Source organism: Salvia splendens, chromosome 5 (assembly GCF_004379255.2).
Source record: "Salvia splendens isolate huo1 chromosome 5, SspV2, whole genome shotgun sequence".
Taxonomy (NCBI): domain Eukaryota; kingdom Viridiplantae; phylum Streptophyta; class Magnoliopsida; order Lamiales; family Lamiaceae; genus Salvia; species Salvia splendens.
The window spans coordinates 5,767,686-5,781,384 of record NC_056036.1 but is presented as its reverse complement, the minus strand read 5'-3'; the positions used below and the strand labels follow the sequence as shown (position 1 = coordinate 5,781,384).

At 37.7% G+C, this 13,699-nt stretch overlaps 4 protein-coding genes and 1 pseudogene across 8 annotated transcripts; all 5 read right to left on the bottom strand.

Annotated features, from left to right (window-relative positions):
• Positions 1-2,325: 2,325 nt before the first annotated feature.
• LOC121803691 lies at positions 2,326-4,605 on the bottom strand (annotated as a pseudogene).
• Positions 4,606-6,176: 1,571 nt separating this feature from the next.
• On the bottom strand, positions 6,177-6,986 carry LOC121803199 (putative invertase inhibitor). The gene has a single exon (XM_042202896.1). It carries the CDS (start codon positions 6,902-6,904, stop codon positions 6,344-6,346), a length of 561 nt encoding a protein of 186 aa, XP_042058830.1. The 5' UTR covers positions 6,905-6,986; the 3' UTR covers positions 6,177-6,343.
• Positions 6,987-8,325: 1,339 nt separating this feature from the next.
• Positions 8,326-9,044, bottom strand: LOC121804820. Its single transcript, XM_042204505.1, has one exon. It carries the CDS (start codon positions 8,973-8,975, stop codon positions 8,613-8,615), a length of 363 nt encoding a protein of 120 aa, XP_042060439.1. The 5' UTR covers positions 8,976-9,044; the 3' UTR covers positions 8,326-8,612.
• Positions 8,326-11,061, bottom strand: LOC121804817. Of its 5 annotated transcripts, XM_042204500.1 has the most exons (8): positions 10,906-11,061; positions 10,706-10,838; positions 10,431-10,598; positions 10,284-10,344; positions 10,036-10,171; positions 9,550-9,877; positions 9,154-9,282; positions 8,326-9,062 (listed from the first exon to the last, which is right to left on the bottom strand). In XM_042204500.1, the coding sequence occupies exons 3-8, from the start codon at positions 10,489-10,491 to the stop codon at positions 9,040-9,042; spliced, it is 738 nt and encodes a 245-aa protein (XP_042060434.1). In that variant the 5' UTR covers positions 10,492-10,598; positions 10,706-10,838; positions 10,906-11,061; the 3' UTR covers positions 8,326-9,039. The 5 variants fall into 5 exon arrangements, with proteins under 5 accessions (XP_042060434.1, XP_042060436.1, XP_042060433.1 ...); XM_042204502.1 differs by having other exon boundaries at positions 10,431-10,838; XM_042204499.1 differs by having other exon boundaries at positions 10,706-11,042.
• A 419-nt stretch (positions 11,062-11,480) lies between these two features.
• On the bottom strand, positions 11,481-13,289 carry LOC121804819 (10 kDa chaperonin 1, chloroplastic-like). The gene is made up of 7 exons (XM_042204503.1): positions 13,131-13,289; positions 12,990-13,066; positions 12,853-12,903; positions 12,440-12,505; positions 12,306-12,353; positions 12,092-12,121; positions 11,481-11,777 (listed from the first exon to the last, which is right to left on the bottom strand). The coding sequence occupies exons 1-7, from the start codon at positions 13,210-13,212 to the stop codon at positions 11,709-11,711; spliced, it is 423 nt and encodes a 140-aa protein (XP_042060437.1). The 5' UTR covers positions 13,213-13,289; the 3' UTR covers positions 11,481-11,708.
• Between the last annotated feature and the right edge of the window lie 410 nt (positions 13,290-13,699).

Genomic DNA, 13,699 nt, shown 5'->3' with positions numbered 1-13,699 from the left:
TGTGAGTGTAATGAGTTGGTGGAGTACGAATCCACTTACTAAAAAAAAAAGTAAATGCAGCTTTAAATGAAGGACACCAAAATGGCTAAATGTGTCAGGTTTTGTGATACGAAGGTACTCGTATTGGTTCCGGCAGCGCAAAGTCGTCGGAGAAGGGTTAGGTTCGTTCGCGGGATCCTCCCGTCGAGCAGCCTAAGGTTCTCGGTCAATTAGGGTTTGACGAGATGAACTTGTGGAAAATAAAGTACAATAAAAGATAAAGTAACGATAAAGGATAAACTAAATTGATATTTCTTGAATGAATAATATGAATATCCTACCAAAATCTAGTAAATCAAATATAATAATATCCTAAGCAAAAGATATGGAGAATCAATAACTAACTATGGAAAAGATAAGATAAATCAATGCTAAATGAATAATAAGATATGGAGATAATTTAGGAATATGCTCGTATCAACTCCCCTACGGTTAAAATTCACCTTGTCCTCAAGGTGGAAACCACGAAAAAACGAAGAGTGTCGCGACCAGAAGCTTTGGCGAGGTATCCCTACTTGGATCAAATGTATACATACGCCCACGAACTCTCTCATTCCTCGGCACATCAAGAAAAACATCAACAAAAAACTCCAAAAACTCATCAATATATCTAGTAACTCCCCTAACTCTCCCACTCATCCTAAGCTCGATAATTCCAATCAGCTTTAGAGTGACTGATTTGGCAGCTAATTGCTTAGCCATTTCCTCTAGAATGCAAGATTTTGCATTGGCAGCCCCTATGATGGTCACTCTAGAAAACTCCTTCCAGGCCTTGAGCAAAGTATCATTCTCCCCTTCCTTCCCCTCATGAGAACATACTCCATGAATTCGTTGGTGAGTAACATTTGTAAGAAGGGATACAAGTGCTCTTGCCATCTTTAATATTATTCCCATGCTTCTTTTACCGCCGAGATATGAGAAGTCATCCATTAGCTGACTAGATTTATGCCTCGCCTGAAGATAGTGCGTGTGACTATTTACCGTTAACATAGGGAGCTTGTCAACGCATCCATGCATGCCCAAACATTGCACATCATTGCACGGAGGAATCAACCGTGCATCAGCATCGAGGAAAGTTGATCGATGATTAATACTTGTATCATCACCAACATGCCAAACCACATATACACATGCAATTACCTTCTTCATATCCTCAATGGAACCATCTTCTTCCTCTTTCAACAAAAAAGAATCAATCTTGTTGCTCAACATTGTAATATCCAACCTGTTATGCTCCACCACATGTATAGGTTCTCTGCAAGTAAAAACAACATTACATGGATCATCTATGCCATCTTTACTACCATAAATTGGTCCACTAACATCAACACTAGAATGAATAACATCTTTTTCCTCTTCATCATTATCAACGACAATTAATTCCATCGAGTTATACCCGAAACTGGAGTCGCGATAACAACGACAACAGGCAGCGAGCTTCTAGATGGATCATGATGGAGATCAGCTGGGGCGGCGGCTGTCATCTGTGGTAGGGGACACGATACCGGCTCCGTGTACATGACACTGGCTGTAGGGTCTGGTGGAGGTCGTGTCGCGGCATGTGGATCGCCCAGGCAGCGTTTGTTTGCATCCATCCGAGACGTCAATTGCTTGATAGTAGCAGTCAAACGCTCGAGCTGTGAAGCCAAGGCAGCCACCGCTAGGTTCGGTTTAGACTCCGGCGTCACTGGATCACGTGGCATGTTGAGAGGCTCCATTTGGCCGACATCGTTGGTCGTTGGGAGACATTGCCAATCCGGTTGATCGGGAAGTTGCGGATATAACAACGGCGGCTGGTAGTAGTGGATTTGTTGTGGGTGGGTCTGGCATGGCGGCGGCCACTGTACATGGTCGGGCGGTTGCCACTGTACATGGCGGTACAGATCCTGACCAGTGAACGTGGATCGCGGAGATGCGGTGGTCTTCGCTGCAGTGTATGGTGGTTGCTCGTCTCGAGAGCCAAACCATGGCAGCCCATAGGATGGGTCTGGTCTGTCGGAGAAGGGCGGTGGTTGTGGCTGTCCATATTCAGTAGTTGGGGCGGCGTACAACGATGACCACTGATATGGGTCTGTTTCGGGACGCGGATGAGGTTGGCCGAAATAAGAGAGCAATGGATTATTTATTTCCCTTAACTCTCAATAATAAAACAAGTATAGTTACTTGAATTTGGTCCGGAATAAAATGAAATTGAACTTAGTAGGACAGTGGCTTGTATGTTATGGATGCATATTCCATCCAATAAAAATATATCATTCGCATAAAGCAATGTTCTGGTTCACCTTTTTAGCAAGCGCAGCCTCGTTGTGACTGAGATGCATTTGCGTTGCTAGACTTGAGGTTGATACCGACCATCTCGTCTTTCTTCGTTGATGACAGAGTTTCCTGCAACGATCTTCCTGAATAGCGCCTGTTTATATTACATGCAAACCTCAGCATCAGAATACTTTACTGTATTGGGGTACGTCCATCATTCAAAAAGAAGATTTAGCAGATTGAGTTGCACAAATGATTCTCAATGTATATGTTACCTTTATATTGAAGTCGGCCTTTCAATAAACATGACACTAAATTCACGAGCTTTCGCCTCTGCTTCCTCTTCTGAAACTTGCCTGTTATAGTTATCAAATGTAGGATATGATTACTTATGTGTAGTAGCTGTAGCACTGCCTCTTCTTATATGTATGTATGTATGTATGTATACATAGTAGTACCAAATATGAAAGCTTGTACGGATGAGTTAAAATGCAAGACAATGATTGGAAGGAATCCCACACATAAACAAAAGCAGAAGGCATGAAAAGTATAGTTGGGAATGTTCAGTTTAATTACAGATATAGTATTTGAATTCTGTTGGAACTTGAAATGTGTATAAGAGAAATATGGCTCTACACATGGTGTTTACCTCTTATCCACCAGATCGGTTTTGTTGCCAACTAGAACAATTATAACATCACTTCCTTTCTCAATGCGAACATCCTCGATCCACTTCACTTAGCAGCGTGAAGAAATGATTGTCGGCCTAATATATAATAAGACTTCTGTATCTTTCTTGTCCAGCAGTATCCCTAAACATGAATACATTGGAAGATCATTCCTCTATAAGATAAACAAACTGTGAAACAAATATAATCAGGAATAAAGAACCCCTATGGCAGAGTGGCACTAAGAATCACATAAATTTCACTTTGAGAACTCAAACCCAAGCTACAAAAACAGCCATGCCTGCCTGGTTTATCCAAGGTGCACTAGTGGCATAGCAAGATACTGAAAGCTTCTAGAGTATTTTTTTTGGCACGTTGTTTTGAAAAGAACGCAAATAATAAATCTAGCCGAGGAAGCGTTCATGAAATCATCCATATCAAGAAGTGTGTCTTACCATAGCAGCAACCGTACAGTCCGGTCGCCAAGATGCATTATCTTTGTAAGATAATCAATACCAATAGTTGTCTGAACAAAATAGTATGGTAAATTTATTCTTATCCTACATTATAACAAGCTCAGACAGAGGTTCTATTGACAATGTAAACCAAAGTAAACTAAAAAGTTCTCCATGAATATATTGCAATAGATAACTGCAGTCACTTAAATCTAGCATAACATTTAGTTTCTGATATTTGATGAACGAAGACTTCTGTTGACTAATTTCTACAAAACACAGAGAACAGATGGTCTCCTGCTACATTATCTGTCGGAAACATAAAAGTTATTGAAGTCATTGAGTTCTTGAAAACAAAGTCAGCTCGATTCATCAACTTTACTAACAACTAGGTCATCCAATAAACTATGATGCCTTAAGACCTACAAAAACAACACCAATGCTATCAACTAACATCACATGTATCAACAGTACAAAACCTGTAAATGCAGCAGCGGATCAATGAAAGTGTAGGAGATTGTACTCCTGTGAAAAATTATTAAACATAGCTAAAAGATGTTAGGAATTTAGACGAAATAAAGCCTGTGTCAAGTGCTAATCAATGATAATAGGGATCATATCCTGACTCCTAGCACAATACTTTTCAACATAAAGTGAAATTCAAAAATGCAAAACTATAACTTCACAAAGATGTGATTCCGCACCTGATAAATGTCATCGAATTTGTCGTTCTTAAACCGAGTGATGATACTCGTTTTTCCGACGGATTGATCTCCTAGGAACACTAGCTTGCATTTGGTGAGGGCTGAAGCAAACTAATGACAGAACACCTCTTTTGAATATGAATCAGCTACTTTTACTTCGACGGGTCGATCTCACCGGAAAAAGGAGTTGTGTTCGTCTTTCAGACATACAACACGTGAAATATGGACAAATATATGGTTTAACACATCAATATATATGTATATATAGTGATCAAAACTGAACCAAATTTAAATATATAACCAAGACCAAATTTAAACAATAAGATCTTGCTATCTAATGGTCAATAAATTACCACATAAAAATTAAGAATAAAAATTCGCTAAAGGTGTATTAGACTATCAAGTATTTGGTTAAATTGTGATAAGCCTTATTATTATTATGGTAATTTACTTATAATGTGGTACATTCAACGCTGTGATCATGTTATGATATAGTAAATCCAATGTTATTATCATGTATATATTCGAATATGTAAGGACACATTATTTTCAATAACGATCATCTCTTTTAAAATATTTCAATAACTTTCGGTTACATGTAATTCTCTCGATTTGAATTACTTTTTGGCCTATATATATATCAAATTAAAGGTAATTTTATGATAGTTTTAACAAAATCTAAATTTTACTCCTTTCATTCCTTAAAAATAGAAACTCTTTTCTTTTTAGTTCGTCCCCTAAAATAGAAACTTTTTATTTAAGGAAAGTTATTTCTCTCTAATGAGGTGAGACTCATTTTCCATTAAACGTTGTTCTTTTTTTCTATCTCTTACTTTACCAATTTTGCATTAAAATTTGTGTCGTTTTAAAAGTTTCTACTTTTAGGAGACGTAGAGAGTATATTTTCACATGAAAAAATTTGAAGTAATATGTAAGTATCACTATCTATAAGTCATTATAATGAATTAATTTCACTGTTATTATAATAGTGCCTTGATTTTTGCACGTATAGACCAAATTCATGTTATCTGTGTATAAGATACATTCAATGTTATAAATTTGCACATTCAATTTTACGATCAAAACAATCAATTATGATAATCCATGCCTATGAAATTAATCGAATCATTTATTTCTCTATGGTTATGGGTAGTAGCAACGGATTTGTCTTCATAATCATAGTATTTGATTATGATGGTTTTCCAATAACCCTCAACAATAGAACAAGTGTTCCAAGTAGAAGGCTAAGTTTGACCGAGCATCGATTTTAAGAAATGAAGTAAAAAATGGATGGAAAATGTTGGTGGAATGTGAGTCCTACTTTTATATATTAGTTTTGTAATGAAATAAAATTAGTGGAATACTGCGTGAATTTGGTCTCAAATAAAAAGAAATTGAACTGAGGACATGAGTTGCTTGTATGTTATACAGGATTCAAATTTCAATACTTGTCGGCGAGGACACAATTATGAATAAATAAGTCATAAATTGATATTGTCTTACAAAAAGTAAATTAAAAAATAAAAAATGTAATAAATTCATGGCAAGCCTGATTTGGCTTAAGAGTAGTAATGAATTATATGCAATGAATCATAATTGTCACGCTCAAAGGGACATGGTACCAGCAACACTTTTAATGTATGCTATTATATGCAAGATCATGATACCACTTTTTAAATATAACAGCCTTTGTGCAAATAAAAATGGAAATGCACAGATTTGAGCTTCTCACAACCAATCTTCAATTTTAGTTTAGTTATGTTGAATGTTAGATTTGCGTGAAACTCCCCATTGTGCTATTAATGTACTATAGGTTATTGATTTCCATGAAATAAAAAATACTACTCCCTCCTGTCCACAATAGATATTTTATATTTAACTAGCTTGAGTTTTAAAATATTGTTTATTTTTATAGAGTAAATGGATAGAGATCTTAAGTTTTTCTCTCTTAAGAGGTGAGCCTCTATCTCTACTAAACAACTTCAATCACTTTTTTTTCTATATCTCTTCTAGTATACCAGTTTCATACATTAAAACTCGGGATGGAAGGAGAATAAAAATGTAAATAAAGAAATACTCCTATAAGATATTTAATGGGGATTGGAAGGAGTACACAGTTTGCAAATTAGTACACAAATCGTGTCTTTTTCACATCAAGGTAATAACATGATCGAACATAAACAAAAGCAATACATAAACACAGATAAGGGAAGACGAAAACTCAGGCCGATCCCGTCCGAATCATACCGACGACAGACAGCGCCATCGCCCCGATCTGGAAAGCATCTGCATTCCGCTTCGTGAGAGGCGAAACGACGCCGTCACCATCTGTAAAACTGTCCTCGCAGGTGGTGGCGGCGTCCATGACGGAGCTTAGCTGGACGTTGGCGTCGTCGAAGCGCCTCTCGTTGTAGGACCTCATGGCCTGCTTGACGGTGGGGATGGCGTCGGAGTAGAGGTCGAAGCAGTCGCCGAGGCACTGCCTCACGTAGGCGTCCCAGCTCCGCCTCTTCAGTAACTGCTTGATGAAGCAGCGCGTGTCGGTCACGTTGTATCGCAGGGCGCGGATGGCGATGGTGGCCAGCCCCCGCGTCGACGCGCAGCTGCTGGCCGGGGCCGCCTGCAGGGACGTCGCGCAGAAGCCGTACTTTATGTTGGGGCTGTCGGACGCCATGGATTCGCAGGTAGTGTTGATGAGGAGGCTCGAGGAGGAGGAGAGGTGGATGGTGATGGATATTGAGAAGATGAAGATGATTGAAAAAGAGGGGTTCATCATTTTCATTTTTTTTTTGCCTTTGATTTTGCTTGTTTAATTATTGTAGAAGGTGTTATATTCGTGAGGAATGGTGTTTATATATGGGGAGTTGGTTGAAATGGGTCGCCTAATATGGCTAGTTTTGTTATTTTTGGGGTTTACTTTTAATTAATTTCTGAGTTATTACGTGTTTAATTAGTAGTGATGATGAAATTTCAAGTTTGTTGAAAAATACATGAACTTTACAAGTTGTCAATTTTATGTACACAATGAAGATGATCACAGAATTATGTATTTTAATGCCTTTAATCCGATGAATTATAGTATGTGCAAGTGCGACGCCGTTTTCGTGCGGTTGAGAGTATCTGTCCAAATTTGAATGCATGCTTTGTCGTTAAACATCGTATTGCTTCTGATGCTGACTACTCATTCTACCAATATAGTAACAGATTACCATTTCTTTCATTCACTGGGTTTTGATATTACACCATTCCTCAACGAATGAATGGGCATGGAAAATGGAAGTGGAGCAGTCTCACCATGGAGTTGGCGGCAACACCAAATGGCGAATTTATTGACCTTAAAAGCCGACGGTGGGGTGGGGTGGGGTTGATTCATCCTTTGATCCCACTTAGATCCACCATTGTCCTCAACTTTGCCTTATAATTAAACAAATTGGGTAATACCCAAAATTCAAACAAGTTGTACTAAAATCCCATTAACCATGTGGGATAATCGCAATGATCCAACAAAAAATCAGAGACAGCTCCACATAATCGTACGAGATCATGATCAGTTACAGAGTTCATGTTTGGTGTAAGTACCATCAAAATCTGATCTTATTCCGATCGTGACACTGAATAATAGGGTGGTATATACTGATCATAACATAAAATAATACTCACACACACAGTCAGGCAATTGTTAGGAATCAATTATGTGGTTTATCAACTATTTTAAGGGTATTTGGTGAGTCAAAATGGGGGCTTGTTCGTGGATGATGAGACAGTTGAGATAAACCTTAAATAGAGTTATAGTAACATTTATGTTACTAGGCTTTGGAGAGATGGATTTCGAGGTTCGGGTTCAGAACACAACGATCTCTCATAGTGTCTTGTCGATACAATGATTCATAGACAAGGGATGGAGGAGTTTATTCTCAAACTCCAATAGAAAGCAATGTCGATTATTGATAATATTGTTGATCAAAATCGATTTAGAAGATTCCATCAGTTGCTTAAAGTTAGAATTGAGAGTTCGAGTTACCACAACTATGAGAATATATAAACAAGGAAATACTATTAATCTTCTTTATTTGTTAAACAAAAACTTGCATCACTCATTAACAAATTTCTTGCTTATACGCATCATCATCATCATTGGTCAAAAATCTACTAAGCACTATGCTTCTCCATACCTTAAGTTATGGGGACTTTGCTCAACTTACGTCAAGAAAACATGGGAGTTTTATTAATATTGCACACAAAAACTTTTACCCAATTACACATAAATTCACAAAACCCATATATTAGCGTCATGTTCTTTTGAGAACTAACCTCTAAACTTCACTTGTGCTTTCCCATTGCTCAAAGACAGTGCTTAGTGCAAGTGAACAACAGTTGATAGTCGCCCGCTTCTCTTTAAATACGTAGGCAAGCTGATTCTGCTTTTTCTTTACGGCGACAGACAAACTATAGGATTTAAATCGGAGTCTAATTGGTATACTCTTATTGCTCTAATCAACCAAATCCTCCTCACCGGCGCTACTGTCTCCAAACATTGCAGCCATTTTCATGGCCAGCTTCGCAGCCATCTCCCTCCTCTGGAAGTCAGGCATCAACCTCAAGCCATTGCGCACGTTACCAATTTCAGCCATTAGAGTTTCCAAATCTTCGATTTCATAAGTCTTCTCATTATCGAGCTCTGACATTGGGTTTGTTTCGAAGGCCATAGCTGCCTTTTCATGGTCAAGCTCTTTGGACAACTTAAAGGCTGATGTTGACGGCTGATTCGCTTCACTCTCTCTACCTGAAGTATCAAGATCCTTTTCCATAGGCCTCCCACTTCCCGAAGTAGAAACAGGACCATCTGCAGACATACATCCTACATCATCCCATTGTTCTGCTGAAGCAGGAGATAATATTTCATATTCAGGTTCGTAGTCAGATTCTTCTTCTTCGGAACTCTGCGGAAAGATGGAAAACATTTAGTATAGTCATAGTGACATTCACATACAAAAATGATCAGGACTTAAACCTAACAAATAATCATGTCACCTTCTTGCTCAGGCAATGAAGGCTCGTTTATCCTATCACCAGATTTCAACAACATTCCCGGCCACATATGAGCAGAGAGAGCACCATAAAGTCTATCAATACCCTGTGAATCACCATCGACAGAGAGACCTGTAATGCAATGATATTATACAATAAAGTACTAAATCTCCATGCAAACTTTAAACATGATGGGATCGGTAGACAACTTTTCACTTCAAGCACATACACTTTATATCAGAATCATCTTTTAATAATGCCATCGATAGGTGAAGTAACCACAACGTTTTGCTATTAAAAGGGAAAAAAAGAAAATTGGATCAAGTTGACCAAAAACCAAGCAAGCATGATAACAATATATATCTCGAAATATGGAACATGCTTACAAAAGGCTCTTACATTGGTCAAATTCAGCATTTGATGCACAAGCTTCAACATATTCAATATTGTGTTCGAGACACCACTCTATGCAAGATCTCTTAAATCCCAAGGATGGCTCTTCGTTCCCCAATAAACTACTTCCTTCAGTCTCAGATATACCATAATCAGAGAAGTCCACATTAGAACGGACAGAGGATTCACCAAGCTTCATCAAGCGTCTCTTGTATTCCACGTGTGATGGATGATCAGGAAGAAGATCCACCTTGTTACCAACGCAGAGTAGTATATCAAACTTCTGGATGTCAGTGCGCGAAACCCATTCTTTAAGAGCAACTAGTGTTGGGAGCTGCAAATGACAACATGAAGACTTTTTCCATCATATGGCATGATGAGATTTACAAGGACAGAATGATAGCCATGGAAAATGGACAGTCCATTCTAAAGCCACATAAACAAACAAAGGATTGTGCATAACAAAACTCAGCAAATAGAATATAGGCTTACGTCACTGGTGTCAAACACCATAACCAAGGCAACTATCTGGTTCACATCAGGAAAGCTTGCAATGGATAGCTCATTAGAAAGATTAGCTGTCCAAACTGTAACATCTGCTGTGTAATACTTTGTGTTGATTGTCCACCTGATAATGAAATCACATTCAGGTTTATACCTAAATACTTTTAAACTATAACACACACACACACACACACACAGAGGCACATCATAACTGGGAATTGGCCTCTCTAACTTACCCATTGACAGATAACTCAGGTAACGTATCAGAGGCATCGTCAAAATCCACCTTAAGTAGTCCTACATTCAATAACAACAATTTAGTTTCCTTTTATAATCTCTCAATAAGAGCAGAAACTTATAATTATACAACAGAAATACTGCACCAAATTTGCCACTCTTAGCTGGAAAATACTTATAATAAGCAGGAATCTGAATAGGAGCCATCCTTCACTAAGTATTGCATTGTTGGATGAGGAAGCGATTGTAATAAATAATAATCGAACTCTTTTCGACAAGCGACGAAATAGAGTGGGAGTAATCCAAACATCATGCTGAAATAATGCCCACAGCTAGTCAGATTCTGTTATAAGCAGATGGAAACACTTCCATCTAGTTTTACCAGCTAAGTATTGAGTTAACAATTACGATATAAAGGTACCTCTTTGAGCTACACGCACTGAGAATTAATCGATCAGCTGAACTCTTGAATCATTACACTAATTTTCACAGCAAAACACTAAACCCCCATCATTCAAACTCCCCAGTAGCTTCCGAATATCATACAAATAAATCTACGGCAACAAATTAGAATTCTTCAATTCGCATACAGAGAATCGAGACAGAGAAAGAAGGTCTTACGTGAGAGTATGGTCCGTTTACCGACGTTGGGGGATCCGACAACAAAGATCGCAGGCCGTTTCTCCAGTGATTCTCGATCCATTAATAATTGTGGTAGCTTTCGATTCTGCTGAAATGGGGTTTTACACTTGATCCATGAATTCACTTTCTCTTAATTATATTTTAATTTGTTTTTGTCATTTTATAATTATCGAAAATAGAGTAATTAAGTGTTCAAGTCCATTTCAATTTTTGCTAGTAACTTTTCATTTTTTATCACCTAAATTATACTTAGTCATGAAAAATTTATTACCCTTTTATTTGATGTCAATACAATTATGTTTTTCGAGGCTAAGTAATCGAATTGAAATCCTCATTGTTTAAAGTTTAAGCATGCACTGATGTTTAGTAGATTGATAATTTATGGAGTATAAAAAGGAGGGAACAAATGGAATGGAATGGAATGATATACTCCATCTATGAATTAATTCAAATCTGTACTTCTTTACAGTCACACACTCAAATATTTTCAAATTGCGAATGGTTTAAAAACATGGCTGCCAAAAATTGACATAAAACCAAGAATGCAATATAACTGGAAAAAACAAGAGCATGCATGTATGTTCATATATCGAGGAACAATAGTAATAAGAATATAACATAAATTGGGCAGAACTATCAAATTTCATAACAGAAACCTGCAAAACTACATCTTCACCATCACTTTTCCTCAAATAAGCAAAATTTGTGACAAATCATGTTTTAGCTTTAGAACACAACAACACAACACTGCCGAGCCTAAGGGATTTTGAAGTAAGCAGCATCTACTCGACCACGGCCAGCAAGTCACTTGCTTTGCAGAAACAATGCCGGTCCTCTGTTCCCAAATCAATCTGATCAAACATATACAGATGTATTACTAGAGTTTTCGCAGTAAGATAATATAAATATAAATGTATGTTAATAACGATCATAGTTTTTTCCTCCTATACAAGACATGGTAAATCCTTGGTTGGGATAAATAAGTATCACCATATGCTTACTATAATGCAGTTTTTATTTGATCTTTCAATGCTACAATGCAGTAACAACACCATCTCATATCCCACATGTTTAAATCTCCATTACTCCACATATATATCTCTTTCAGACATATGCTCATCAATCATCTTGATGCCATTTGATCTAGAAACAGAAGTTCACATACCTCATACGCATTTATGTCTGAGAAAAGAACCTGTAAAAAAGGAAACAATCAGCTTGGACATCCAATACAATGAATGGAAGATGGATACACTTTGACTAGGAGAATGATAAGTGTGTTGTAACTTGAAATCAATTGTCCAAATACTGAGGAGGGGACATTTTAATGTTTTCTTGAAACAATAGGTTCAATTATATTCAAAGCTCTTTAGATTCACCTTCTTTCCAGTCTCCACTTCCTTGGCCTCGGTGGCAACAGAGACAACCTAAAAAGGAATAGATGAGGTATTCAAATTAGAAACTCCTCCGCCTTCTCCTCCTCCTACTGCTACTACTACACTGTACAACTTACCTCTCCTACGAGATACCGCTCAAATTTAACTGCAGACTTTGGCAGCAAAACTCCCCCAGCCGATTTCTGCACACGCAATGATCTGTTATTATCTAAAGATGATAATGATTGCAATCATAAAGATAACAATACAACACATCCAGGCTCATCTGAAAATTAATGAAAGCATAATGCTTGTCATTTGTAAAACTACTAGCACAGCGCAATCCTTAACGAAACAAGGCAATGTATCATCAATATTTAAAAGCACAACTCTCATGTAATCTTACAACCAGCCATTCGAATTGAACACCATAAAAAATGAAGAACATAGATAATTGGATGTTAACTGTTAAAATAAAGCTTTGAATTTTGACCAGTCTACAAAATCAAATTCACATTTCAAATAACGGTGAAGATATGAAAATTAGTACCTCAGGTAGAACCTCGAGACGAATTAGAACTCTATCGGATTGTGGCACAACCTACAAACAAAACAGAATTGCTCCATTTTCAATTTTTGTACACAAAATAAAACAAATTCAGTGTAGTGAAAAAAAGGTGCAAAAACCTTAGTAGGTTCGTATTTCGTGGAAATCGCATTCAATTTCAAGGACCTCCGTTTTAGACCTACAGAAAATCCCCCAACTACACCGCCAGCCAAAGATTGAATCAGTAAACCGGAAAATTTGAAGATCAAAGAATTATTTACCTGATGGAGTAGGGGAGAGAGAGTGGGAATTCGGTGTGTGAGAAGCGAAGGGTCTTGATAAGGTAACGAAGGAGGCCGCCATGGATAAGCAAGTGAGAGAAACTTTCAGCAGTGCAGGTGTTGTACTTCAGGCTTTGGTGCTAGACCGTATTCTCAGACGGAGGAATATAGCCACGTGTGGGACGGCTGTTGGTTGATGCCACAGCATTCTGGATGCTTCTATACCCGACCCGGATGCTCGTGACGTCATTCAGCTTGCCCGAGAACTAAATGGGCTCGAGTGTAGAAAAAAAATGGAAACCCAATCCGATTCGGAAATTCAAACATCTTATCTGAAAATTCAAAAAAAAAACAAACGCTCCACATATACTATATTAAAGAACAATAAATCTGATTCAATCTAAAAACCCAAAAAAATTGAACTAAATTACTTTAGTTTGATTTGGTTCGATTAGTGAGACTATTTCTGCTAACCCCCTACGTTTGAGAAATAACGTACTACTGTTTAATATTTCGATCGAACCGTTTAGTACGTGGAATTAGAATTGGGATTAAAATTGGATTGGGAA

Bases quoted from the DNA above. Each gene is read 5' to 3' on its own strand.
- LOC121804820 (XM_042204505.1), bottom strand. From the start codon at position 8,975: ATGTCTGCAGATGGTCCTGTTTCTACTTCGGGAAGTGGGAGGCCTATG.
- LOC121803199 (XM_042202896.1), bottom strand. From the start codon at position 6,904: ATGAAAATGATGAACCCCTCTTTTTCAATCATCTTCATCTTCTCAATA.
- LOC121804817 (XM_042204498.1), bottom strand. From the start codon at position 10,987: ATGGATCGAGAATCACTGGAGAAACGGCCTGCGATCTTTGTTGTCGGA. The intron at 10,172-10,283 runs GTAAGTTAGAGA...TTTCATTATCAG, and splicing joins CCTGAGTTATCTGTCAATGG to GTGGACAATCAACACAAAGT. The intron at 9,878-10,035 runs GTAAGCCTATAT...TGTCATTTGCAG, and splicing joins TGGTGTTTGACACCAGTGAC to CTCCCAACACTAGTTGCTCT.
- LOC121804819 (XM_042204503.1), bottom strand. From the start codon at position 13,212: ATGGCGGCCTCCTTCGTTACCTTATCAAGACCCTTCGCTTCTCACACA. The intron at 12,354-12,439 runs GTAAGTTGTACA...ATTCCTTTTTAG, and splicing joins AGCGGTATCTCGTAGGAGAG to GTTGTCTCTGTTGCCACCGA. The intron at 12,122-12,305 runs GTGAATCTAAAG...CCTTTTTTACAG, and splicing joins AAGTGGAGACTGGAAAGAAG to GTTCTTTTCTCAGACATAAA.